Here is a 26,848-nt window from a genome sequence, read left to right on the forward strand (position 1 = left end):
AATGCTTAACCAGCCAAATGCTTCTAGTTTCTGGTCCTCACGCCTTATATATCTTTCTGCTTTCTACCACCACTCCCTGGGATTAAAGGCTGGCTTTCTGGGATTAAAGGCGTGTGTCACCATGCTTGGCTATTTCCAATGTGGCCTTGAACTCACAGAGATCCAGAGGGATTTCTATCTCTGGAATGCTAGGATTAAAGGTGTGAGTGCCACCGTTTTCTAGCCTTTGTATCTAGTGGCTGTCTGTTCTCTGACCCCAGATAAATTTATTAGAGTACACAATATTTTGGTGAACACAATACCACCACAGGTTATTAGCAGTTTGTCTTTTCTTTACTCAATTATGCAGGGATATAACCATATCAGAATAAAAATTTGAAGCTGCCGAGTCTCGTGTAGTCCAGGGCTGGGGACTAGGTCTCTTGGGACATACTTCGGTCTCTAATATCATGATGTAATAGAGTCACAGGTCTAGGTTTAAATTCTGACTGCTTTGGTCTTGAGTAATTGCTTGATTTCTCTCAGTTTCAATCTACAAAATGGCATACAAAACATTGCCGTTTGTGTGGGGTTGGAGAGATGCCTCAGTGGCTAAGAGCATTTGTTGTTTTTGCAGAGGACCTGGGTTCAATTCCCAGTACCTACACGGTGACTCACAGCCTTCTGTAACCCCAGTTCTAGGGAATCCAACCACCTCTCTAACATCCAAGGATACCAGGTACTCATGTGGTACACAGATATATATGCAAGCCAAACACTCATACGTAAAATAAATAAATCTAAAAAAGAAATTGCCTCTTGGGTTGTCAGGATCCATTAAAATCATTTACTTAAAGCGCTCAGCCCTGCGCCTGGCACATGGAAAGCATACAGTAAACCTCCTGAAATTTATTTCGATGGTAACCTCTTTCTCTCCAGATCCCTTGCAGAATGCTTTGAAATTTTAGCCCTGCAATTAGTTGTTTTATGGTCCAGGTCAGATCAACCTAGTCTCCTTTCTTGGAGCTTCTGTACTGATGTGTAATGTGTGTGTGTGTGGGGGGGCTATTTTCCAGTGGATGCTGAGCCACCCCCTCCCTGCCATAAATTTAGGTCTGGCACATAGAATATATCAAACCCCAAACTGCTTCTACCATGTATAACATCGTTAGCCATGGGGGTTATATTCAGTGGGGATAAAGGGATATTTAAAAGTTGTCTTTTTGAGGGCTTGGCTGGTAAACTGCTCTGTGAACACGAGGACCTGAGTTTGGGTGCACAGGAAAGCCAGCCATGGGGGTGCAGATCTGTATTCCCAGCTCTGGGAAGACAGGTGCAGGAGGATTCCTGGGGTTTGACTGCCAACCAATCTAGCTGAATTGGTGAGCATCTGATGTCAACCTCTGGCCTCTACACACACACACACACACACACACACACACACACACACACACACACACACACATATATACTCACACATTTTTTTTTTTTTCTGTTTCCCCTGTAAAAACTAGTTTCTGACAGGGTCAAGTGCTCTAGTACATGTTATCCTCACACTGTCCTCCTGGAGGCCGGACTAGGGGGCAGTCAGCCTTGTGTCCTGACAAAGCCTGTCTATCCTGACACACTTGGGCAACTCTTGCAGTCTACCTGGTGGCCCCCAAGTTCTATTTTCAATTGGTTTTCTGGTTTCTCTTTAGATTAGAGTTGACCTGTTCTGTATGTGATCAGGACTGGACTTGGGTCCTTGTGTGCCCAAGATGAACATTTCCCAAAGACTCTATCATGTGTGAGTGTCTTGGCTCGTCAGTGATCTGAGCTCTTTGCTTGGGACATAACACAGTAGCTTAGTGGTACCAAGTAACTAAAAGCATCCACGTACACATGGAATATGAACTCAAGGATTGTGGAGTCTCACTGCAGCTCAGGAGGATCATATGTGCTCCTCACTGAACCCACTACCTGGCCTGCAGAGAGAGGCTGCTAAGTATTGGTCAAGTGAATGAATGGGACAAATTGTGAGGCTAGAATGTAAAGCTACTTTGCAGAGTTTGAATTATTTTGCAAAGAAGTACATACAAAGGAATTTTTGCTCCAAGGGCATCTTCAGGAAAGGATAGTTCTATGCTTCTCTCCCAACTCTGCACCCAGAGCTGCTTGTCCCCTGAGGTCTCATTTTTAACCATGTGATTTTCATGTCCTTCCTATCTCCCAAACTGGCAACATTTGCTATCCATCTCTACCTCTAGTGTGATGGCTGATAAGGGTACAATGTGCCTTTGAGGGGCTTCTGGATGCTCCTGGCAGACCTTCACAGTACTCGGTTGGGTTGAGAGCTCAGAGGCCATCCTGGCTGTGGCAGGGGTGCCCAGTGCTGCTTCTGTAGAAAAGATTGTGCCAGGTGCAGCACAGAGTGACTCAGTGATGCCTGAGACATCACCTGGGCTCACAGAACTAGTGACACCACATGGGGAAGATTCTGCCTGGCTCTGCACCGACCTCATGAGAGCTGCTGAGGATGATGCCCTAGGATGGGAAGCCCAATCAGATTCCTAGAGGCAAACCAAGGCCTCCTTCTTGTCCTACTTCAAGTTTGGAAAAGTATCTTCCAATCCCTGGCCTTGAATGGATCATTGACTGTTGGATTTGGGTGATCCTGAGGTGAACTAGAGTTGGGGAGAGACAGGACTTTGGAAGCAACCCATATTAAAGGCAGCATGGGTCAATCCACTTGGAGTTTTGTGTAGGTCTCTCCCACTCTCATCCTTATACAAAAGGCATGTTGTACAAAACTTGAAGATGACAAGAAGTGCAAAGAAATTATTGAGCTATGTTTGTTGGATGCTCTGCTCTGACTTTTAACTTTGTGATATGAGCTTGCCCTGGTTAATATTTGAGAATCCTTCAGAAGCTTGAGAATCTTTAGTACTGAGTCTTCCTGGGCACAGTATCTGGTGTCTGAAAGCAGCCAAGCTCAGATCCTTGGGAGTGAGCAGTCTTGCTCAGTGCCTCTGCAGGCTCCCTTGAGCAGCTTCCGCTCACCCTGGCCATCACATCTTCCCAAGACTGTTTGACAGATGGGACCTGCTAAGTGCAAAGCTAATTCCTGTCATGCAGTCTATTCCCGTGTTTGTGGGCAACTGGAACCTTAGTGTTAAAATACCTAGAAAACAGGAAAAAAAAAAAAAAAAAAAAAAAAAGGTCTTCAACAATCAAATCCAGGTTTCCATTCTTCCAGGAAAGATGCTCTCTCTGGCCGGGAACTCAAAGGGTTAGGACACGGGAGACTGGTTCTTTCTCTTCAGGAGTGGGTTTGCTTTCATTTCCACAGGTCACCCCACCCCCACCATTCCTGCCTGCGAGTTGGTCGTGGTTCTATTTACTTTTCCGTGGCCCAGTTTGGGTCAACAGGATTTCTCTCCTGCTCAGAACAGCCTCACACTTGTGTGAAGTAAGACACCGGGCCCTGGACAGCTGTAATCAATCCTTGTCTGAGGACCCAGTGGGGATTTTCAGTTGGAGGCGGTCTAACAGCCCCTGGTTTTCCGTGGCGTATAGAAGCTTCGCATGGGCCAGATGACGCCTTCTTTCTTCTCTTTCTCCTCTCAGTGACTTTGAAGGCCTTTTGGGTGTGCCCATGTGGATTTATGCATGTGTATGTAGGCACACAGGTGCTCCTGTGTTTGATGATCTGGAGCTGGGCTCCGGTACAGCAGGGTTTTAAGATGACGGCGGGAATTGCAGGAGAAGGAAACAAGATTTACACATATACCCTCAGCAGAATGCCCCAATAAAACTAACAGAGCCTGGGATTTCCTTCTCTCTCTTCTGCTTTTGCTGTGTCATCCCCAGGGCTTAGGGCTGGAAGCGAGAGGATTTCTTCAAGTGCTATGGATAAAGCACATCCTCCTTGTCATCCTCCTTGCCAGTGAAAATACGTCACCATGCAGCGGGGATGGAGATGAGCCTCTCTGGGGGCCTCAAGATCGCGCCCTTGTAAAATGTGCACCAGTGGTGATCCTGTGACACTGGATGCATCCCGGTTTCTCCATTCAGTCATGACAGAGCCACGAAACTATTCCCAGGGGCTGAAAAAGTGTGATCCCCCCCCCCCCCGTCTTCTCTCGTCATTCCGTGTAGGATTTATGCAGGTCTTCACTGTGGTAGGCTAGAGTGAGGCCGTTTGGGGTCCCGTGTCAGTGAGAACAGTGAGTGGTAGGGAAAAGGCTTGTCGTTCAGTTTGTGAGCAGACACACACCTTCTCAGGTCAGAAAACGAACAGCGGCAAGTGGTGGACCTGGAGGGCTAAAGTCAGGATGAGAAAGGAGTGTATTTCAGGGTAAGTGGCCCAGTCCACAGGATGCTGTTGGGCGGTTGCTAGGTTAGGCTGGCAGTGGGAAGGTCATGAGGTGGGGACCCGCCTGGTATGGCTGGCCCAGTGAAGAAGGGACCAGTAGTATCTGTGACTTCTGTGAGTGTCATGAGGGTTCACGAAATATGATCTCTTCTCACCTCTTTGGGGGGACCCTATTGCAACTTCCAAGGGCACAGATCCATAAGGACAGGGTGACAGACTTCCATTGCTATTGTTTGGCAGTACTAAAAGTGTGTGTGTGTGTGTGTGTGTGTGTGTGTGTATCTGTGCACACGTATGCGTACACGCGGCCATCTGCACACATGCATACGGTCATGTGTTTGTAGAATGGATATTTATATGTTCAGCCCATGGACAGGCCCTTTTATTTGAGAGACTGTTCCACCCCTACCTCCTGCAGCCTCCCCCTTCCCACCCTTGCTAGCTTTCTTTCAGCTGTATGGCAAGTGACTGAGGCATTCTCTTTTCTAATCATCCTGAAAGCATAACCACTCTTTCCCATGCAGTCGTTTTGGAGAGTCATTTTCTCTCTGCATTCACTAAAGGGTGGATTAAAAATGGCTCTGGCTTTGCGGATGCCTTGAGGATTTCCTACACAGGCCTCTGGCAAGTTCTCCCTACATCCAAGGCTGCCTGCCTGAATTCTATAGCCTGCTAAGTAGATCTGCGATCCCCTGGCAACTCTTCTTCCAGCTGGCATTTTTATCTCTCCAACTTGTGGTTACAATATGGTGCTACATTGATGTTTATTCCAAAGTGCAATGATTTCAAGACCCTCAGCTGTTCAAACAGTAAGTCCTCTTGTTCCTTACTTTAAGGAGACTTAGACACGTCCACAAACAGGTCACACCTTTCCCCTCTGCCCAAGGGACACATTGCTGGCTCTCCTACCATGAGAATGCATAGGTATATGCCAGAGGAACTACTTACAGCCACTGCTAAAGCTGTTGATTCAGGTGCCAGAGTGGCCTGGACTTCATGCCGAGGTGGGGACAGGGCTCTACATCATTTCTGTGTCTCTTTGTCACGTAGGCTGAGACAGCTCTGTGGGTGCTCAGAGTCTCTCAATGGGTCTTTAATCTTTTCAACACCCCTTTAGGCTTCTATACCTCCCACTTTGCCCGGAATCTCATCCATGTGTCTCTTCCCCATGTCAACAATACTGTTTATTTCTGAATTCTCCAAATCCAGCTGGATTGGGATCAACCTCAGCCATGGTCATCAGTGCTGACTAAACCCTTCGTCTCCCAGGTGTGAAACACACGTTACATACATATCGTTGGGAGTGAAACGCAATGACGGTAGGATAGAGCATGGTGCCCCAGGGACAAGCGATGCTGCCCAGCATGGCCAGCAGTCTGGATGCTCACTGGCACAGTAGATACTTCATAGCAATGCTCCGAGGAGTCTTGGAACACATCACTGGGGAGCACTGGCTGAGGTTCTCAGGATAACCTTGTAAGGAGCCCTAGCCATGGTTGAATAAGCTGTTCCTGCCAACTGGTGAGATAATGCCAGTTTAGCAATCCCTGTTGCCAGGTGTGTGTCATAAGGATGAAGGGCAGAGCACTTAGAACCAAGCAGGCCCCCAGGAACTTGGTTCTCTGCACCCCACAAGGCCAAGCCTCCCTTATATAATCCACAATCTCTTGGATGACCCCAAGTACGAGACCACCCCCTGGCTCCCTGCTCATACTATCCACTGAATCTTTGCTGTCCCCCAGTGCTAATGGTCTGATGGGATTAGAAAAACCTGGGTCCTGGGTTCTGGAGAGACCTCTGTTTATTTGATTTGAAACAAGAGTTTTTATTTGATGCTGCTGGAAGAGTCTGAGGGGCGAGGAGGGGTGGGCACATGGCTTTCGGCACCTCTTGTTTCTTGAGTTCTGTTGGATGGTGTGGAGTGACTGGGGATTTTAACTAGGTAGTTAGTGATTGGGGATTGTGACCGGGAAATGGAAACAAATGCTTCCCTCTGTGATAAAAAGGTTCGATGCTCTTGGTGCACAGAGAAGACTGAAACCCAAAGGGAGTGGAAGCCGTGAAAAGGCAAGGCTGATAGCATCCCACTGTTCCCTTCCCGGCCTCCTGGAAGCCCCACAGAGAAGGATGGAAACATTGTCTAGGAAGCAGCAGACCCTTCCCCTGCAAATAGCAGCTTAGTTTCTAGAGCTCTTAGGGTGACCGTGGCTTCAGACTCCTCCTGGTACATTTGCTTTTGAGCCTGAGATAACCAGCTCCCGGGGAGAAGGCAGGTTATTGGGTTCCGAAAGTCAGACTGAGTCTCAGGCATTGCTTGCTGTGGTGAGGCCACAGTTCTTGGAGGTTGCCCATGGCTTCGGGTTTGCCATGCATATTACCTGTGACACCTAGCCACTTCATGAGCCTAAGCACACTCCCTCACTTTCGTCTCTCCCTTTGCTGTGGTCAACCTCCTTGTTATTTTCCCTGGCCCTGCTGGATGTTTCTAGAACTCAGGTCTAATCTGGCCCTTTACTTCCCTTCCATGACTGTCAATTGTTTAAAGGTGAAATAAAAAAAGGGGCAGCTTTGGGTTTTTAGGACCCTGTACAATGAACGTCATGTTCATCATGGCCCTAGAGTCTTACTTCTTCCACAGAAGGTCATTTCTGAATTGCAGTTTGAAATCAGCTTGCTCTGCATGCACTTCCTTGTATCCATTACTTGAGGTTTTTTTTTTTTTTTTTTTTTTTTTTTATTTGACAATCCTGTCTACTTGTAGAACCCCTTCATGACCCAGGTTACAACCCCCTCCCTAAGAAATCCTCCCAGATCTTTCCAGCTTGAATTCATCTCTCACTGGGGTCTCTACAGAACCCAGGCAGCTGCTTCGTCGCCAGCCCTCAGCACAGCCATGGGATGTCATGGATACTTAGCAATTCCTTGCAGACTGGATACATCCTTCTTCTCTTCCTTCTCCCCGCTGTCTTTTCCTTTGGGAGAATTAGCTGGGGTCTTGGATCTTCAGCATTCCATTTCACACACTGTTTCCTTTGGTCTGCTTGAGACCTGGGCTCTGCCTCCTGGATGCTGGTTTCAGAAATGCAGTTCCCATTAAGTTGGCAGCACGCATTCCATCTTTGCAAGTAGATTAGCTTTTGGGCCCAGAGCCTATGTTCTTGTTTATTTTCATAACCCCCAGCGTACCTAGTGTGATGCCTTTGTGACTAAAGGATATGCATGGAGAAGTCTAGAAGCTGCTCTGAGTACTGATGGTGGGGGCAGGGCTTCTGAGGGGCCTTTCAAAGCCAACATTCTTAGGATTTATTTTTATTTAGTTTTGTGTTTCTTCTCCTTCTTCTTCTTCTTCTTCTTCTTCTTCTTCTTCTTCTTCTTCTTCTTCTTCTTCTTCTTCTTCTTCTTCTTCTTCTTCTTCTTCTTTTGTTTATTGACATATAAGTTACCTGAAGAGCAATCTTCCTTTTTAGGCACACCCTTCTGTGAATTTTAACATAGTTGTATAACAACCACCACTGGGGAGAGAGAGAGAGAGAGAGAGAGAGAGAGAGAGAGAGAGAGAGAGAGAGAGAGAGAAAGAGAGCGCATTTCCACGCTCCTCCCCTTCCAGGCCCTGGTAATCACTGATCCGATTTCTGTCTGTTTAGTTTAGCCTTTTCCAGAACATCATAGAAATAGAATCATTTGCTATGTAGATTTTGAGTCTGGCTTATTTCACTTAGAACAATAATTCGTTGGAAATTTGATGACCTACACTATGTGTATACCGCCTCTGTGGCTGGTATAGGACGCGGGTCTTGGGGTACAGATGTGGTAGATGTAAGTTGAAACATGGGGTCGTTTTAGGTCCAGGGCCTAGCTGTTTCCTCACATCTGTTGAGCCCCACATCATCCTCCCTGGTGGCACCTGGTGAAAGCGTCTCCTTCCTTGACTTCGGCTCGTCATCTCTAGGGCTCTGGATGGTCACAGTGGTGGCAAAGGAGGGAAGCTGGCTGGCTGGGTGAAGTGACCATTAAATTCTCCCCTTGGGGAGGGGCGGTGGTGGGGTGACAAAGGTCAGGCCACTCCTGGCTAAAACAACAGAAGTGGTTCCAGCTGCCCCACAGCTGGAGAGGTGTGTGTGTGTGTGTGTGTGTGTGTGTGTGTGTGTGTGTGCGTGCGTCTGCTTTCCCTCAGCAGTGTGAAAAGCCCTTTAATGGGGGGTGTGCTGTTGTCAGGCCGGTGGTGGAGGTGTGCCGAGGAAGAGCAGACCAGCATGCTGCCAGGCCTCCCCTTCCCTCTGACCTCCCTTATCTCCACCCCTCCATCTCCACCAGCCCCGCTCAGAAGCTGCAGGCCAGGGCCCTCCTGTGTGCCTGTGTAAGTGCGGTGGTCACAGGGTCAGGGAAGGGTGAGTGAGAGCCCGTTCAAGTGGGGATGTGGATTTTAACGTGGACGATGGATCTGACAGTGGGCAGGTGAGTGACGCTTTAACGGGAAACTGCTCTTTGTCTCAATGATGCGGCCTGGGAGGAAGAGGCCAAGGTCTGCTGTTACAGATGGTAAAGTCAAGTGGCAACAGGCAGTGGATCCCTTGGCTGCAGTGGAAGAGAGTGCAGATGGACCCCACTTTAAGTATTTTGTACAACGTGCTTTGGTCATATTCACCTCCTCCCTCAATTTTCCCCAGACTTATACCATACCCCCTTCTTTACCCACTCAACTTTGGGTTCTGTCTGTCTGTATGTCTGTCTGTCTCTTAAAGCCCACCAGTCCAATTTGTGTTGTGTATACACGCTTGGATGTGTGGTTTTTCACTGGAGTGTGGCCCACCCACCAGGAACTACACTCTTAAAAACAAAACAAAACAAAACAAAACAAAACAAAACAAAACAAAACAAAACAAAACAAAACAAAACAAAACTGACTCTCCTCTTCCAGTAGCTATTAATTGCCAATAACTCTTCTGCTAGCGGGTAACTGTGCCCACCCCATTTCTGCATGCCAGGGTTTGGCCTGGCTTGAGTCTGCGCAAATCTTGTGCATGCTGTCACAACTCTGGGGAGTTTATATGTGCAACTGCCCTGCTGTGTTCAGAACACAGCTTCCTTATATTCTTTCCATCCCCTCTTCTGTAATGATTTTGGAGCGTTGGGAGGAGGGAGTGTGATTTAGATGCCCCTAGGGGTTCAGCCTTCTCTGCAGCTTCACCTGATGTGAGTCTCCATGCTAATCACCAGTCTACCGCAAATAGAAGCTTCTCCGACGAGGGTTGAGAAATGCACTAATCTATGGGTATAGCTCTTATGTCATTGGGAGTCAGCCTAATACTATGTCCACTTAGCCGCATAATAGCAGTAGGTTCTCTTCTAGGGCCTATGACCTGTCTAGATTCAGGCCTGATAATGCTGCCAGGCATGGCTTTCGTCTTGTGTAGCGGGACTTAAATGCAGTTGGAAAGGGTTTGGTCACTCCCATAATGTCCATGCCACTTTCTCACCAGTGGGCATGTCTTGCCATGCCAGTTGTTATCGTAGTTTGCAGGGTTCCTCGTTGGATGAGACTGATGATTATTTTTGTCCTCTGGTCGCACGCTTAGTACCCTTCCACACTATGAAGGGTAGCCGGTAGTGAGGAAGCTTCCAGGGGAGTACAGTTTGATTTCTCCGTGTTCTGTGACTCAGTATGTAGCATCTTCAGCACTAGGATCTTGCTGTCAAGTTCTGGAGGAAGGGTAATCGCAATAGCCTATAACATTTAGGGCTCTATGGGGGCTTACTTGCCAACAGTTCTAAAAGAGGCAACTCACTCCTAGAATTGGGCTTTTTATTTGTTAGCCTGTGTTGTCTAGTAGGGGCATTGTTGCCCTTTTATAGGGTGACTTCATTTTAGTGCTCTCTCTCTCTCTCTCTCTCTCTCTCTCTCTATATATATATATATATATATATATATATATATATATATATATGTGTGTGTGTGTGTGTGTGTGTGTGTGTGTGTGTGTATACATGTATTACATGTATATGCATATGTATATCTATGCTTCCATAGTAGTAGGTGTCTCTGAGTTAATGTTTCCCTTTTTGACCCAGGAATTTACTCCAAGAGGACCATTTTCCCTTTTGGTAGCAAATTTACTACCAAGAAATGCTAAAATCTTGAGGTGAGCTTTGAGGAAAAGAGCTCTCTTAGGGAAGCTCTTTCCCTTCCAGAGCCCTGCCCTCTTCTCTCTGATCAAGAGCTCAGCATGGCCCTTGCCCCTTGGCCTGCCTCCGACATCCCTATGCTGAGGGTGGCCGTGGCGTGAGGTGAGAGACTCTGGGCCACCAAATCAGACCTAGAGGGCTGTATCATGGGACTGGCTGAGTTCTCTTGTGCGCGGTCTCCTCTCCATTTATCCACTCGTGAATGTTTAGGTAAGGCCCGTCTGGGGCAAGGTTCCTGCTGGATACTGGGCATCCAGTGGTGTGATCCCCAGATCTTTGGTTCTGCATGCGGGGAGCTTTCAACCTAGTGTACAAGAAAAGTGCAATGAAGCCGATCACTTTAATCATAGGCCAGAGTGAAAAGTAAGAGGGCAATATGGAGGCTTGCCCCAGGCAGCAGCATTTCTGCCGGAAGAAGAGGAGGACGTGGGAGTCTGTGAGGTGGAGGCATGTTTCATGGAGGATGCTCAGCATGTGCAGAGTCCTGAGGCAGGAAGGAGCAATCCAGCTGTGCTATATAATCGTGATGGGCTCCTCATTTACCCAGCAAGCACATCGAAGGGTTGTTCACCTTCCCTTCCTCCCAGGAAGGTAAACCGGGCATTTGCAGATGCAGATAATTCACTGTTAATGACAACACTGCATCTGCGGAAAAATGAATTCAGGGCATCAAAAAACTGGCTGAAAAAGGAATCTCTTTTATCATGTGGCCGTTGTTCTCAGTCAAATGCATGTGCACGGCAGCTGTCAGAGAAGCCAGCGTGCTAATGACGTGGGCCGCACAGCATAGCCGTTGCTTTTCCTCCTTGACATATGCTCATCTCAGGCTCAGCAACCAGAGGTGTCTCAGCGTCCAGTCTAACTTGAAGGTGAGATGTCTCACGTCCGGGATGGTGCCAAGACTTCCCCCAGGTCTCTATGAAGAGAGTGAGGCCATGCTCAGGGAGCCTGAATGTCAGGATCATCCAGTGACTGCTTTTGGGACAGGCACACGATCTCAGCCACAATGGCACACACCTTCTTTTCAGTGACTTGGGAACTTTCCTTTTCCTTAAATTTGGGGGCAGGGAAGAACATTGTTTTTGTATGAACTTCCTTACCTGGCAGATGTTCTGTAACAGAAAGGAAAGAACGGTCTGTACATTTGAAAGCGTTAAACTTTTTAGGTTAAACAAGAAACATCTCTTTTTACAGCAAGTCAGAGGAAGGTAGCAACTCCTGATTTCTTCCTCCTCATCTCTCCTTGTCCTCCTTCTCCCCTTCTTCCTCCTTTCTTTCTTCTTCTTGAAAGTGTTTCTTTGAGGCTTATAGTTCCAGAGGACTAGAGTCCGTGACCATTGTGGGGAACAGGGCAGCAGGCAGGCTCTGGACAGTAGATGAGAGCTTACGTCTGATCCACAAGCACGAGCTAGAGAGAGATGGAGATAGGGATAGGGATAGAGAATAGACAGACAGACAGACAGATAGATAGACAGACAGATAGATAGATAGACAGACAGACAGACAGATAGACAGATAGATGGAAAGACATGTAGCATGGCACAAGTCTTTTGAAACCTCAAAGTCGTCTCTCAGTGACACACCTCCTCCAGCAAGGCCACTTATGAAAGGATTTTCTTATCTATGACATTTTAGGTTACCGCTTGATGTTGATCTGTTTATTCTTCAGACCTGCACTGAGCCACTGCTTTGGGTTAGACATTGTGTTATGCCTTATATATATAAAGAGAAATAAGACTCAGTCTTTTATAGACATGTAAGCTGATAAGTGTTAATGTAATACGTTGAGGGTTTTTGATAGACAGTGAACATAGTACAGTAAGAACTCCAAGGATGCTAATGCTTAAAATATGAAAGCATTTACTATTTAAAATTGTATTTAATTAAAATCTATTTATTCATATATGTGGGAGGGGCCGTGCCTATGGAGGTTGGAGAACAAACAACCCCATGGAGTTCTTCTCTTCTTCCATCATGTGGGTTCCAGAGATTGACAGGTCATCAGGTTTGGCAGCAAGTGCCTGCTTAGCTCTCTCTCTCTTTAATTAAAAATTTTTTTATTCATTTTACATATCAACCACAGATCCCCCTCTCATCCCTCCTCCTGCTCCTCCCACCCCCACCTAACTGCCCCCCAACCCACCCCTCCTCCCCTCCTCCAAAAGGATAAGTTCTCCCATGGGGGGACAGCCAAGCCTGGTACATTCAGTTGAGGCAGGACCACTGCCTAGCTCTCTTACCGTTCTAGTGCTTCGTGTGGAACTGGGACTTAAATGGGAAGGGGAGACTGCAGTCAGAGAGCCAAACAGGTAAAGGGCGAAATGAGTCCCGATGGATGAGGGAGTGCTAGCCGACCCTCAGCTATTCCAGACATCCCAGATGCGGGCAGCAAGTAGAGTTGCACGCTGTTCCAGCATCGGCCCAGCTCCCGGTCAGATGCGGTCAAGCTCACAACCTCTGCTGCTACTATGTGGAGCAGAAGAAGCTCTCAGCTGAGCCCTGCCGGCCTGCAGAGTTATCAGAAACAAATTGTTCAAAGCTATTAAACTCAGGGGTGGTTTATTGTCTAACAATAGAAAAGAAAATGAAAGGAAAAAGGAGCTGTGATATATGTGAATTCAGGAGGAAAAAAGCCTCACATTAGTTTGGATTTAGTTTGTGATTTTTGAGTATGCAATTACAAAGAGAAGCATCACTCCTCTATAATGTAGGCTGCATTTTCCCAAGCCCACTGACGAGATTGTTTAGTGGGGTTCTGACACTTCCTTAACAGCTGAAAAAAGTAGAAAAACATCGTTGTTAGTGGATAAACACCTGTTTAAAAATTTAGTTGGGGTATGAGGCTGGAGAGAGCTCAGTGGTTAAGAATGCCTGCTGTTTATCCAGAGGACCCACATTTGGTTCCCAGAGCCCACAACGGGCAACTCACAACTGCCTGTAACTCCAGTGCCAGATGAACTGATGCCCTCTTCTGACCTCTGTAGGCACCTGCACACACACACACACACACACACACACACACACACACACACCACACACAGCACACGCACGCACACAGCACACGCACACACGTGCACTCACACCACAATGATGAGAAAATAATAAAATAGCAGGTGGAAGTTAAGGCTATAGAGCTGTTTGTATTGGGAAGAGTTGAACATCTCCTCCCAGACTGGCTCTGTTGTTCACTACATTGTCATGAACACTTGGCAGCCAGTCAAATCTGACACAGCTTGTGGTGTTGGGGTGGTCCCTTCTGGCAGAAGCTGCAGCAGGGTGTTTCACTTTGCTCTGCTGGAGACTGAAAGGCAGGGACCAGAATATGTTCATTTCCGATGGAAGGGATGATTGGTCTAGCCTTGATTTTTGTCTGCTCCTATTTTCTCCCTGTGGCAGAGGCAGCCCCTGGGGAGTGGCTTTTTTAATGGGAGGGAAACTTGTTTATATGTATGTCAAGTGTCTGTCCCACTTTGCAAATGTGAGCACAACACAAAGTGTTCGGAATTATCCAGTCCTCAGGGAGAAGGGGTGGGAGAGACAATTCCAGCTGCACAATTGTCCGGCCCCTTTGTTTGGTTTTCTATATTATGCAATCATATTTAACATCATTATTATTATTATTTTGCTTTGCTTGTCTCTTAGTTCGGAAGGAGGTTTTTTTTTTTTTTTTTTTTTTAAATATAGTTTTCATCCTTAAGGGAAATGACTAAGTGGATCATTGGGGGAGAATAATTGGCCCTACGACCATCACCAAACATTCCTGCTAATCCTGGTTGCTTCAGTTCTTCTGAGTTGTATCTGTGTGCCGTGAGCACTGACCATAAACATGGCTCTTTTCAATGATTCTGGCCTGTACCTCCTGTGACCTGCAAGACGGAAGAAAAAAACTACCCTGGAGACTTCATTTGGACTACGACAAACCTGAGTTACTGTCCATGTTCAGGATGCAGAAATTATTCTCAAGATCTCTTTTCTTTCAAGAAGTCTTAGCCCGGCTCTAGGAAGAACTCAGTGGAGATTGGATATGGTCGTGCAAACTTAGGAGGCCGGGAGAGTGCAAGGTCAAGGCCAGACTGGGTAACATAGTGAGACCCTGTCTCAGGAAACACAAGCACAAACTCAGTGAAGGAGCATCCCCCCTTCCTCCTCCTTCCCTCCTCCTCCCTTTCCTCCTCCCCCTCCTCCTCCTTCTCTCCCCCTCCTCCTCTTCCTCCTCCTCCTCCCCCTTTTCCTCCTCCTCCCCCTTCTCCTCTCCTCCCTCCTCCTCCTCCCTTTTCCTCCTCCTCCCCTTCTCCTCCTCCTCTCCTCCTCCTCCCCTTCTTCTCCTCCTCCTCCTTCTTCCCCTCCCCTCCTCTCCCTCCCCCTCCTCCTCCTTCCCTCCTCCCTCTCCCTCTCTCTTCCTCCTCCTCCTTCCCCTCCCCTCCTCCTCCCCCCCCCCCCTCCCCTCTCCTCCTCCTCCTCCTCCTCCTCTCCTCCTCCTCCTCTCCCCCTCCTCCTCTCCTCCTCCTCCCCTTTTCCTCCTCCTCCTCTCCCCTTCTCCTCCTTCTCCCCTTTTCCCCCTCCTCCTCCCCTTCTCCTCCTCCTCCCCCTTTCTCCTCCTCCTCTCCCTCCTCCTCCCCCTCCTCCCCCTCATCCTCCCAGTTTATTTACTTCATGGCTGGGCTATTGCAGATGGTAGCTACTATCCACACATAGCCATCTGAAATTAAACACAACCAAGTATCTGGTCTCTTAATGGCATTTGCTATATAATCATGTGTGTTCTGTGGCCGTTGTATTAGACCGCACGGACACAGAACATTCGATCATCAGGAAAAGGTCTTTGGAACTGTGTGGCTCTGTAGTATGGCAAGCTTCTAGGATCGCACCTTGTCTCTGTCTTCGCGCCCCTGCTCACATGTTGTGTGGTGCTGCTTACCGGGCGTCTTATTCTAGAGCGGGAGCTCACCGCGAGCAGTGTCTGTGTGGAGCACGTGGCTTCTTCAGCTAGTGTCCTCCCTCCCCTTACCCCAGCTACAGAGTAGACGGGAGGACCACCTTGTTCTGCATATTCCAGGATGAAGGCTGATCTCTCTGTGAGGGCAGAGGCACCCGACTGAAGCCCCATTTTATAAAGCTCAGCCTGTGTTTTGAAAGCAGTCACAAACACACAGTTCCCCAAACACACCAAAACGAGGGTCTATAGTTGGTTGGAGATGGTCTTCAGCCCCGGCCTTGTGCTATCCCTGAGGTTTTTATAGCACCCCAGGGGCCAGTAAATTTGAGACAGGCCTCTTGTGGGAGCCCCACTGACACGGAGACCACCTCTGTGGGCTGGGAAGGTGGGGCTCTGAGGCTCTGTAACCTGTCTGTCTGCAGACAGAGTGCTCCCCTTGTTGTCAGGCTGGTCTCTGGCACAGCTGCCCCGAGTCTCTTTTGGCTCAGAACAAGCCATTTCCAAACTGAATTTATGACCTGTAGTTCAATGCCACGGTGACGCCTGTAGCTGTCCTCTGTGAGCGCGCCGAGCAGACAAGGCAACCTCTGCTGCTTTAAAAAGAAACTTTGTCTCTCCCTTGGTGTGTTCCCTTAAGAAGAAAACCACACTGTTTAAATTTCAAAGATGAGCAAAAAAAAAAAACCCTACATGTGATTGAGGCGCTGTTAGCTTAGTTTGATCTTCACAGTGACACAAGGCGGGGCGCATTAGTATCCTCATTGTTTCAGATGCGAAAACATTGTCGCAGGGCCAGAAGACACAGGCAACTTCCCCAAGGCTCAACCGTGTCTGTGTGGGTGCTGGGATCTCTGCCCATGAGCTGCCTCCACGCTCCCGACTGCCAGGCCACACTGCTGCCCATGCTGCAGACCAACACAGTACCCTGGAACACCCACCCTGCCCCCCAAAATCTGGCTCCGAGTCAGGAGCTAAGAGCCTGAGATGAGATAACCCTGCCCTCAAGAGCCTTCTTGTGCTGAGGTGGCATCAAGACAGGGAGCTCTGGGCCACCTCTGCCTGCTGTATTGCCATGGAGAGGTTAGAGGAAAAGGCATGGCTAGAGGAAGTCAGAGCTCAGAGCCTGGTGATGGGAATCTGAGAGGGAGGCGAGGCCTTTAACTATACAGTTCAGTTCCGAGGTAATTCCATGTGAGAAGTACCCCTAATGGCTGCATTCGTTCTACACATAGTCAAACAGTCCAGCGCTGTGCTTAGATGCTCTGATGCATTTCCAAGCAAAACAGTTTAGATCCTTCTTGTCTTGGAGCTTCAGGTTGGGGGGATCCCATTATCAATCAAGTCACACAAATAAATTCATCATCTCAGACCACATGGGAAGCATGAGTTGTGAGAGAGAGAGAGAGCGATGGGGACTGTCCTTGCCTGTGAGAGTTGGAGAAGCCTCCGAAAAAAGAAGGTGGAGCCCAAAGGCAGAGCAGGGTGCGAGCAGATGGAGGTGGGGCACATCCACAGGCCGGGGGGAAGGAAACAGAGCTGGCTAGATGATCAGAGAGGTCGGGTAAGCAAGCAGTGGTAAGCAAGGGGTACAGGATGCTAGCACTGAGGCCGGGGAGGGGCCTGGGGTCACATACTGTCTACCGGGAACACCTTTGATCTGTCCCAGTGGCAGCTGGACACCTCAAGGGTTCTAGGCAGGGATCCAGGGCTGAGGGTGGCTTGCAGAGGCTGAAGCTCCCTCCGTTCCCATTAAGGCACCCTCAGTGTAGCAACCATAGGCCTCTGAGAGACCAAACCACACTGACCCTCCTCACGGTTGCCCTCCTGCACCGAGAATCCTTCCCTAGTACAGGGTCCTGGTGGGACTTTGTAGCCGGGTGTGCTCTGTGAAATAATGGACACCCTGGGGGTCTTCAAATGTATGCGGCAGCGGCGGGCGGTTGTTTCCAGCATTTCCTTTTTGTGGTTCTGTGAAGGTGTTATCAGGCTCTTACCTATTTGCTTCGCACAGTGGGACTACAGCACATCCAAGATACTCCTGTACTTGTACCTTCTAGATCTGCTCGCCTGGCGCAATTATACTGTCAACACCAACAGTGCCCATAGCCACTTGTATGCTCATGAGCCGGCCAGGCATCATGCCTTCGGATCCCACTGAGAGAGCTTACAGAAGTGGTTCTCAACCTATGGGTCATGACCCCTGGGGAGGGTTGCGTATCAGATATCCTGCCTATCAGATGTTTACATTATGATTCATCACAGTAGCAAAATTACAGTTACGGAGTAGCAATGAAATAATTTTATGGTTAGGGGGGTCACCACAACATGAGGAGCTGTATTAAAGGGCCACATGCATTGGGAAGTTTGAGGACCACTGGACTACATACAGTGTCTGCCCAGGGCTCTCCTGTGGGTCCCGCTCCAGGCCCAGATGGCCTCATCGGGGGGCCACTTGGCAGAAAGAAGTTCATAGGGTGTACTTGAACAATTACAGCCATTAACAGTGGTTCACTGACAAAGGGGTCTCTGGTTTGATAAGTCTGGAAGATTCATTGTCAAATATGCTTCTTAGTCCTACTTCTAATTGCTGTTTGGCAAAACCACAAAATGTACCAGTTCTAAACAGTGGATTAGCAGGGCCAGTTCCAGTTCTGTTTTAGGACTTGGGCTCAGCTGGGTGGTCCTTCTCATTTTCATCTCCCAGGGTTGCAGTCAGCCGACAGCTGGATCACAGTGATCGAAAGGATTTTTCCCCTTCACACTTCCTGTGCCTGGGATCTCCTTTACTTCCTGTGCTTTCCACACGTGCTGACCTTAGAAGCATGAAGCTGCAAGAACCTAGCTTTATGACGTAGCGAAAGCCTCCGAACATCACTTCCACAGGTTTTAACTGGTCAAATAAATAACCGAGATCCTACAGCTCAACAGGCAAAGTGGTGAATGACTTGTAGTTATCTTTAAGTCACTGTAGGACTTGGAGGGTCGCAGCGCATAAGGGTTTGTTGAAGGTGTCTGAGAATTCCGATCCTAAAGAATTCTGTTTGACTCCAGTGTTTCCCAAGCTGATTATTATCATTGCCGGATCTGAAATCAGGAAATAATTTTCTTACCGAAATTCACTTAGCTCTTATGTATTCCCTTAGAGAGCAATGGGTAGGAGATAGATTTGGGGTTTAATGCTATTATTTAATACATAAAGCTTTCCGCACAGAAATTGGAGGCTGTGTTCTTGTTTTTAGGGATGTCTAAACAGTGGTGGCAATAGCCATCCTTATAGGTGGAGAAGATGACTGTCTTACAGGTTAAAGCTTTGATTTTATTTCCCACAGATTTAGGCGTGGACTGAGATCCCCACTCCTCACAGCGGTGTGACATTGGTCCAGTCACACCTTCCCGGGCTGCTGTTTCCTTATCTACAAAGTCAGGGGTTCTCCTTCACAGGGTAGCTGTGATGAATGACAAGATCCTGCATGTGAACCACTTGGCAGAGCCTGTTTATGGTCAATAAACGGACCTCACTATCCTTAGGATGTACACAGGGAGTCTTCCTCAGATAGACTTGCTATCTGTTTGGTCCCTTTATCTCTAGGGCTTTATAACAGGATTTATCAGGAATTTACTTACCAAGGACAAGCCAATACTGTAAGCCGTAGGTTTCTCCCTAATTTTCTTGCAAAAATAACCTCTATGCCATTTCATTTTTTTTTTCTCTCCTAATGTAGTTTCTAATAAGCGACCGTGATCCTCAATGCAACCTCCACTGTTCCAGGACTCAACCCAAACCCATCTGTGCCTCTGATGGCAGGTCCTATGAGTCCACGTGTGAGTACCAGAGAGCCAAGTGTCGAGACCCAGCCCTGGGAGTGGTCCATCGAGGGAGATGCAAAGGTGAGTGACCCGCACTCGGCCAGCAAAGGCTGCTGGGACCGCAGCTCCTGCACTGTGATAGCCCCATGGGAGCTTGGATGCCTTTGCTCTGTGTCCCTCTGTGGCTTCCATCAGTGTGAAGGAAGGAAGAGTGTAGTGTCTGAAGAGGTGAGCACTTCCCTGCCCTTCAGACACCGCCACCAGCGAGGAGCACAGGCGTTCTCTGGCAGCGTCTTGCTGGTGGTTTTGTTTCAAAGTGGAGACACAGTACATTACTGCTGGCCCTGGAATAGGGATTCCAAATGGTTGGTTCACAGAAGTGTTTTTGTTTGATCTGTTTTAAAACATGGAAAGTATTTTTGAGATAACATTTAAACATTGGGAGATTCACGGCAACAGCAAATCTGGCCTTCTGTTCCTCTCTTCCCAAAATCGTCAGGTCTGGCACTATCAGGTTTGTTCGGGGAAAGCAACACATCCCCAGAGCTGAGGCGCTTCCAGCCCCGGAAGCAGAGCTTGCTTTCTGGTTTGCTAAAATCCCCAGTCCTCTTTCTGGCTTCTGAGCACTGAATGTGATTCTTCCCAGACAGAATCTCTGTTGCTTTCCTGAGTCCTGTAGCTGTTTGAGCTTGCGACCCTCGTCTGCCTAAAGCCACCACAGGAAATGCAGGAGGCTGGCAGGCTGTCCCAGACACCGGATTTTCTCAAGAAAGCTCTAGCTTTGCTTTCCAGCCCTGGCCAGCCTGGCACTCACTCTGTAGCCCAGGCTGACTACAGGCCTTCTATCAGAGCCTTCCTAGGACTGGCCTTAAAGGCATACACCATCACACTCCTTTTGCCGTTCCTGGATTTATTAGTTTTAGAGAAGTCCGAGAAAATTAATGGAAATGGAAACTACCCCTCACCCCATGAGCAAAGGGACATTTGGGAGGAAAAGAAAAGCAGAGCCTGGGCTAATCTGCTTCTCCTCTACTTTTCTAAGTACAGCATTAAGAGGAAGGTGAGCTCAAGCGGCCGTCTGTGGGCACAGGCTTGGTGTGTGTGTGTGTGTGTGTGTGTGTGTGTGTGTGTGTGTGTGTGTGTGTTCTTACTGTTGGCCAGGGTGGTGGCATGCCACCCCTCCCCCAGCTGGAGGGTTTTGCTCAGTGTTCCTGCCATGGGGCAGCCATTTTTGGGCCCTGACTTCTGTGTGGCATCCAAATGAAACATACAATGTACTCCCCCCCCCCCCCCGTTTAGATGCTGGCCAGAGCAAGTGTCGCCTGGAGAGGGCTCAGGCCTTGGAACAGGCCAAGAAGCCTCAGGAGGCCGTGTTTGTCCCAGAGTGTGGCGAGGACGGCTCCTTCGCACAGGTGAGGCCTCAGATGGGTTTCTCAGGTCGCTTGCCGGACTGAGGCGGACGGGAGAGGTCCAGAGAGCGCGAGGGTCATTTGGTACCTTCACTTTCTGGGCAAGGGCTGGGTGAGTGGCTCTTCAACCCCCCCCCTGTACTGCTTTTCCCCTTCGGGGCCCCTCCATGCCACTGCTTGCCATCTGGCAGTGGGCCCTGACAAGATGCATGGGAGTCTAAGCCAGGAAACTGGCATGGCTGGGTCCCTGTCCTCCCTGCTGGCTGTCTTTTCTGAGGGCCAGACCTGCGGTTTTTTTTTTTTTTTTTTTCTTCTCTTCTGTCAAATGTGGGCGGATTATTTTCTCCTGCCCCTGCCAGTTTCCACAGGCAACCCCAGTCTTCCCTTCGCTATTTACGGCTTCCCCCTCCACACGCTCTTGCCGCGCACCCTCCTTGAACGATGCAGCCAGCGCCTTCTTGGAGCACAAAGTGTACCATGGCTCCTGGACTGTGCGCGCGCCCATGTGTCCCGCCCATGTGCACGCACTGAGATTTTTAAATACTCTTTCAGTAGTTCCACGTCTTCTGCTCCGTTCTCCCGCTAGTGCTTGGTTTGTAAACGCAGGGGAGGGCGCGTTACGCTGCAGCCCTGCAGCCGTGGGACAGGAAAGGTACCTCTTGGGAAAGCTTCAAGGCTGCTCCCTAGGTCCCAGGAGAGGAGAGGCTTCTGGGAGTCAGGACATGTGTCTGAAACATGGAGGTGCTATTGTGGGGAGAGTAGGGAGAGTCGCGGCACGCGGTAAGCCCCTCTCCTCCCCCACAACCCCCCTATCCAGTAGAACGGCATGTAGAGAGAATCGACACTTCCCACGGTGGAGGTGACAGTTTCAGGTTTTTAAAAGCTTCTCTGTGATTCTGGATGAGGGGACACAGGGTGGCTGTTGGTCGAAGGAGCTTCAGATTTCCCTTCTTGGTGAGGTCTAGGGCAGGACTGATTTCAGACCCCCTGTTGGATAGTCATATGGAGGGGTGATTGGTGGGGGATTGGACTTTAGTGTTGTAAATGTCAATTGACTCCAACTTGTAACCAGTCTGGAGAGCCAGGCTGGAGAGCACAGGGATAAAGTGACCTTGGCCACCAGCCCTGGGTGAGGTGCTTGTTTTGACTTCCCGTTTAAAGCTTTGCACAGCCATGGGACATAGTGTCGTTATTCCTATTTATGGAAGACGCATGCACCCTCATGCCTTGGAGTGGAGAGCTGGGTTCAAGCCCAGAGCACTCCAAAGATCCCTATGTTCTGCTGCTCTCTGAACTGGCAGTCTCAAAGGAGGCTCTGAGGTCTGCACTAGGAAGATGCAGTCTAGGGCTGTGGCTGGTGCACTCTGCCTGGTTGAGCCTGACTGCCTGGGCTTGAGGCCAACCCACACAGGCAAGACACCTAGCTTCTCAGGGTGTTTATCTGAAAAAAAAAATAGAGACGATTATCTTCATGATTGTTATGTTATACATGTGATACATTATTATGATGTCATAAGCATTATATATTACTCTCATGTTATGCATGACATATTACTATTATTAGTGGTTATTATTTCACTTCCCTTGTATGGCTGTGATGAGGATTACATGTGAAACACTTGGGACATATGGGCGCCATGTAAGCATTCATCAGCATCATCATTGTGATTCCCACTGTGGGTCTCCAACTTAGATCTCCCCAAGGTCTTTATGGGTGGCACTACTTAAGAGTTGGGGGAGGGCACCCACAGCCTTTGGGTGGAGCCTCCCAAGCTCGGAGATTCATGAGCCCTCCCTCCTGTCAATTTTTAAGTTTAGTATTTATTCTAGTAAAAAGAATGTGGTGACCTTTGTCCGTATTTGAAAGCGCATCTGAGCATTCGTATCCTCAGAGGGGAAATTAGACCTTCTTGAGGTTCCTTTTAGGCTGAGACCTGCGGAGAAGAGGTGATGGGGAGGGGGGCAGAGCTGAGGGCAGCTGTTTCCTCCCTTCTGGAGGCTCGTGGAGTCCTGAATGTGTTGCTTATGAGAGTGGTTGACCTCTGCCCTCCTGATTCTGAAGTGTTTGCTGTCTCAGGACAGACAGCTGCTGGCCGGCTTTTGTTCTGGCACGGCCAGGCCCGACCAGGTGGTGTTTGCTCAAGGAAAGGAACTTCCAGATTAGTCCAGGCTGACTTGCTAAATGAGAGTGCCCTGGAGTGCAGACTGTCAGGTATCCCTTGCTCGTGTGACAGGCTAAGCGCTGCCATGTGTCCACCGTTCAGGCTGGCTCAGCTTGGTGGACAGCTAGACAGCCAGTCAGTAGATCTTCCCGGCTCCAGGGATTAAAATGGAAGTGTCTCCCGAACCCCTATCAAAGATGCTGCAATAACTTCACAAAACTGCCACCCTGAGCGTGATTCAGTCACTCCGATGAGAGGCCAGAGTGCTGTGAGATAGAATGCCTGTCTCCTTCTCCCATGGCCCGTCATCACTCAACCAGTTCTTTTTATCCCCCTAAGAGCAAAGCCCGGAGACAAGCTACATTGCTCTACTATTCCTTAGAATATTGGCATGTATGCATCCTGGAGTTAGTAGCGTTCCTTAGTCCTGGGAATTGCTACAGATGTCATTCTCCTGAAGAACAAGGAGAGAATGACAGGGGACTCTGTTGGGATTGGCTTTATCTGGCATGAGGCACAGCTGGAGGCCACATGACTGAATTAGCTTTAATGAGGCTCATGTGGGGACTCTGTGGCTTCTTCTTTCTCCCTTTGTGTCCCCCCACCCCCTCCCGTCCTCACTATGTCCAACCTCGGCTCACACACGGATGGCTCATCTTCATTTACAGTAGAGATGTTGCATGTACATCACTGAACTCTCAGTATGTAGGGCAGCCCCAGACCACTAAATCTAATAATTCTGAGGCTCACATCCAGGCACAGGTATTTTTGTGCGCATGTGTTTACATGTGTGGCCAGGTACACATGTGTGTATGGTTATACATGTGCTTTTTGTACAGGTGCATATGCAAGCACATGTATGTGTGGTTGCACAGGTACATGTGTGCATGTGTGTGTGCAGGCCAGAGGAAATCTCAAGTGGTATTCTTCTGGGAAACATCCACCTTGAATTTTGAGGCAGTCTTTCACTGACCTGGAACTCACCAATTAGCTTAGACTGGCCTGTAAGCCCTGTCTTTCTGCCCCTACAACTTTGGAGTCACAAGGGCATGTCACTGTGTCTAGCCTTTTTATGTGGGTTCTGCGGTCAGGCTTAGGACCTTGTGCTTGCAAGGTTGAAGTACTTTATTGAGCCCTCTTGGACACAGGTATATTTTTAGTCTTCTCACTCCCCAGGGGTAATGCCAGTATTTGTTCAACAATTCAAACCTATTTTGGAAGGGCTTTGTCTCTGGTTTCTTGAATGCACCTTTGAGATGTGGGGTTTAGCTCTTTGGGGACCTGGAGTGAAGTCAGTTGCTACAGGCTTTGTCCGTCATGGTGGTGGTGTCTATTTCTTCTCTGGATACTGGGGACATAATTCCTAATATCTGTCCTACCGAGGTCTCTGGCAAGTGTTTGTCTACTGCCCAAGTCAGGGAGCTGAGATCTCAGCTGTGGTGACTGGGAGTTGAACTGCCAGCATCAGGAAGTGCTGGCGGGAGCTCGCCAAGTGTCAGCCATCACCGATCGAATGACAATGATGGTCACTGTGGAGTGTGCTGGTGCCAGCCCAGAGTTTTACACTCACTAGTCTTCACTGTAACCCTTTCTCCATAGTTACTAATGCCTTTGAATAAAGAAAAGCTGAGTTTCAGAGGAGGTGAGTAGCAGTTTAAGGTCACTGAGCTAGAAGGGGTTTTTACTCGAGCTGATTGACTTCGGGGCTCGGGATGTTTTTGTGCAGAAGTGGCCTTGATGCATATGTATTTCATTTTCACCGCCATTGTTATCCCAGAAGTTCCCTCTCTTGTTGCCCAATCAATCAAACACACATTAAAAAAAAAAAACCCTTTGATTATGGAAATTTTAAGAAAGTACAAAAGAGTAGGCATAATAATATAATAAGCTCCATGTACCCATCACCACTTTCAACAATGATTGACACGTGGCCAGTTCTGTTTCATCTTTGCCCCATTTTCATCTCCCATCCCAAACAGAGTTTCTTCAAAGCAAATCTCCAGACACAATATCTTTTTATCCCAGGCAGGCAGGCATTTTGAGCTCTACTGTGTTTTGGGCTATGTGCTGGTTGCTATGAGGGATTAAAAAATGTGACCCCTGCCTTGTGCAGAAAAGATGGCAAGACACGAAGTAACTGCTTAAAGATTGTGTGTGTGTAGCTGGAAATTCATGTTTCAAAAGCCCAACTTGTGAGTCTATTGACTGTAACTCAGGATGCATTTTGTCAATGAGCAAATGAACGCAAATTTAAAATTTTGATTATAAACACCTTAAGCTGAAAGCAAATGATAGACATTAATGACAAAGAGCTGATCTTATATTGGTATCTCTTAACAATTTGGAAGGGGGAAAAAACGTAGTAAAATGTGGTCAAGTGATACCAAAAAGGAGGGCATATGTGATAAGACATTAGCCTATAATTGAGGCTGGCAATGTGGCATGGTGACAGGGCATTTGCACCATGTCACCAGGCCCTGGGTTCTGTCTCTGGTACCACACAAGAAAAAAGAATGAAAATGGCCACTAGGTGAATATGAATATAAATGATGTAATCTTCTCTACTCATTAAATTGTAGAACTAAAATTATGAATAGGTATTAAATTATTTAAATCAAAATGATGATGGTGTTGGGATGGTGACAGCTCAGAGAGTGGAGCACTTGCCTGGAGAGCAGGAGGACCTGGGTTTGCTCCCAAGGACCTGTATAAAAAGCTGGGTGTGCTAGTGTACTTGTAATCCTAGCCCTGGGGAGGCAGAGATGGAAGGACCCTGAAGACTTGCTGGCTGGCCAGCCCAATGTACTCAGCAAGATTCTGGCTGTCAAAGGACCCTGTCTCAAAAGACAAAGCAGAAGACATCTGTCTTAATTAGGGTTTCTATTGCTGTGACGAAACACCATGACCAAAGCAACCTGGGGAGGAAAGGGTTTATTTGGCTTACACTTTCATAGCACTGTTCACCATAGAAGGAAGACGGGATAGGAACTCAAACAGGGCAGGAACCTGGAGGCAGGAGCTGAGGCAGAGGCCATGGAGGGGTGCTGCTTACTGGCAGGCTCCTTATGGCTTGCTCATCCGGCCTTATTATAGACCCTAGGGATGGCAACACCCACAATGGCCCAAGCCCTCCTGAATCAATCACTAATTAAGAAAATGCCCCACAGGCTTGTCTACAGCCTGATCTTATGGAGGCATTTTCTCAGTAGAGGGTCCCTCCTCTCAGATGACGTTAGCTTGTGTCTGACATAAAACTATACGGCACAGCATCTGAGGGCCTGACACAACACTGGACACACACACACACACACACACACACACACACACACACACGATGGATGGATCATTTTGCTTGTCAAACTTGTAACAAACAATGGGAGAAGATGGTAACGTTCAGGGTTGAATGCAGGGAAGTGGTTCTGTAATTGGGTACTTTGGCAACAGGGTCAAAAGTCTTAAATGAACCCACACTTGGAGCTTGCAATTTTTTTACTTCTAGGAATTTATTCCAAGGGAATCATTTTATTTTTTAATTTTTTCCCCAAGGAAATAGTTTTATTTTTATTAAAAAATTTCCCAAGGAAATAATTTTAAATACATGAAAATGTTTATTGACAAAGGATTTCCAATTTTGTTTTAGCAAAAATTGGAACTGACCTAAATATTTAATAAGGGAGAGAATTGTCTAAACAAATTATGGCAGAGCACATCATGTGGGCACTAAAATATGTGTTGTAGAGACTTACTTTACGTGTGTGTATATGCATGAATGTTTAATTACTTTCTAAAAGAATTCTTTTATAGTTATTTTATAAAAGCATGTTTAATTCTTTTCTAAAAAATGGCATTTAAAAAAGAACACTTATTACACTCTGAAAACTGATGATATAGAAATATATAGGGCAGGAAGGTAAAATGAGAGATCTCATCCTCCTAAAATAGGAACTGTTCAGTCTGTGACCCTCTGGATCTCTTTGTGTATGTAGTAATTTATCATTATTTAGGACAGAGCAGT

General features: G+C 47.9%; 1 protein-coding gene across 9 annotated transcripts in view; it reads left to right on the forward strand.

Moving 5' to 3' along the window:
• Nucleotides 1–26,848, forward strand: part of Smoc1 (SPARC related modular calcium binding 1) — a 165,330-nt gene that overhangs the window by 63,214 nt on the left and 75,268 nt on the right. For all 9 annotated transcript variants that reach the window (XM_037210682.1, XM_037210684.1, XM_037210683.1 and 6 more), the window contains exons 2-3: nucleotides 19,178–19,343; nucleotides 20,562–20,674. In XM_037210682.1, coding sequence (XP_037066577.1) covers nucleotides 19,178–19,343; nucleotides 20,562–20,674 — 279 coding nt within the window. The remainder of the gene's footprint in view (nucleotides 1–19,177; nucleotides 19,344–20,561; nucleotides 20,675–26,848) is intronic.

This window comes from Peromyscus leucopus, chromosome 14 (genome assembly GCF_004664715.2).
Source record: "Peromyscus leucopus breed LL Stock chromosome 14, UCI_PerLeu_2.1, whole genome shotgun sequence".
Classification (NCBI taxonomy): Eukaryota; Metazoa; Chordata; class Mammalia; order Rodentia; family Cricetidae; genus Peromyscus; species Peromyscus leucopus.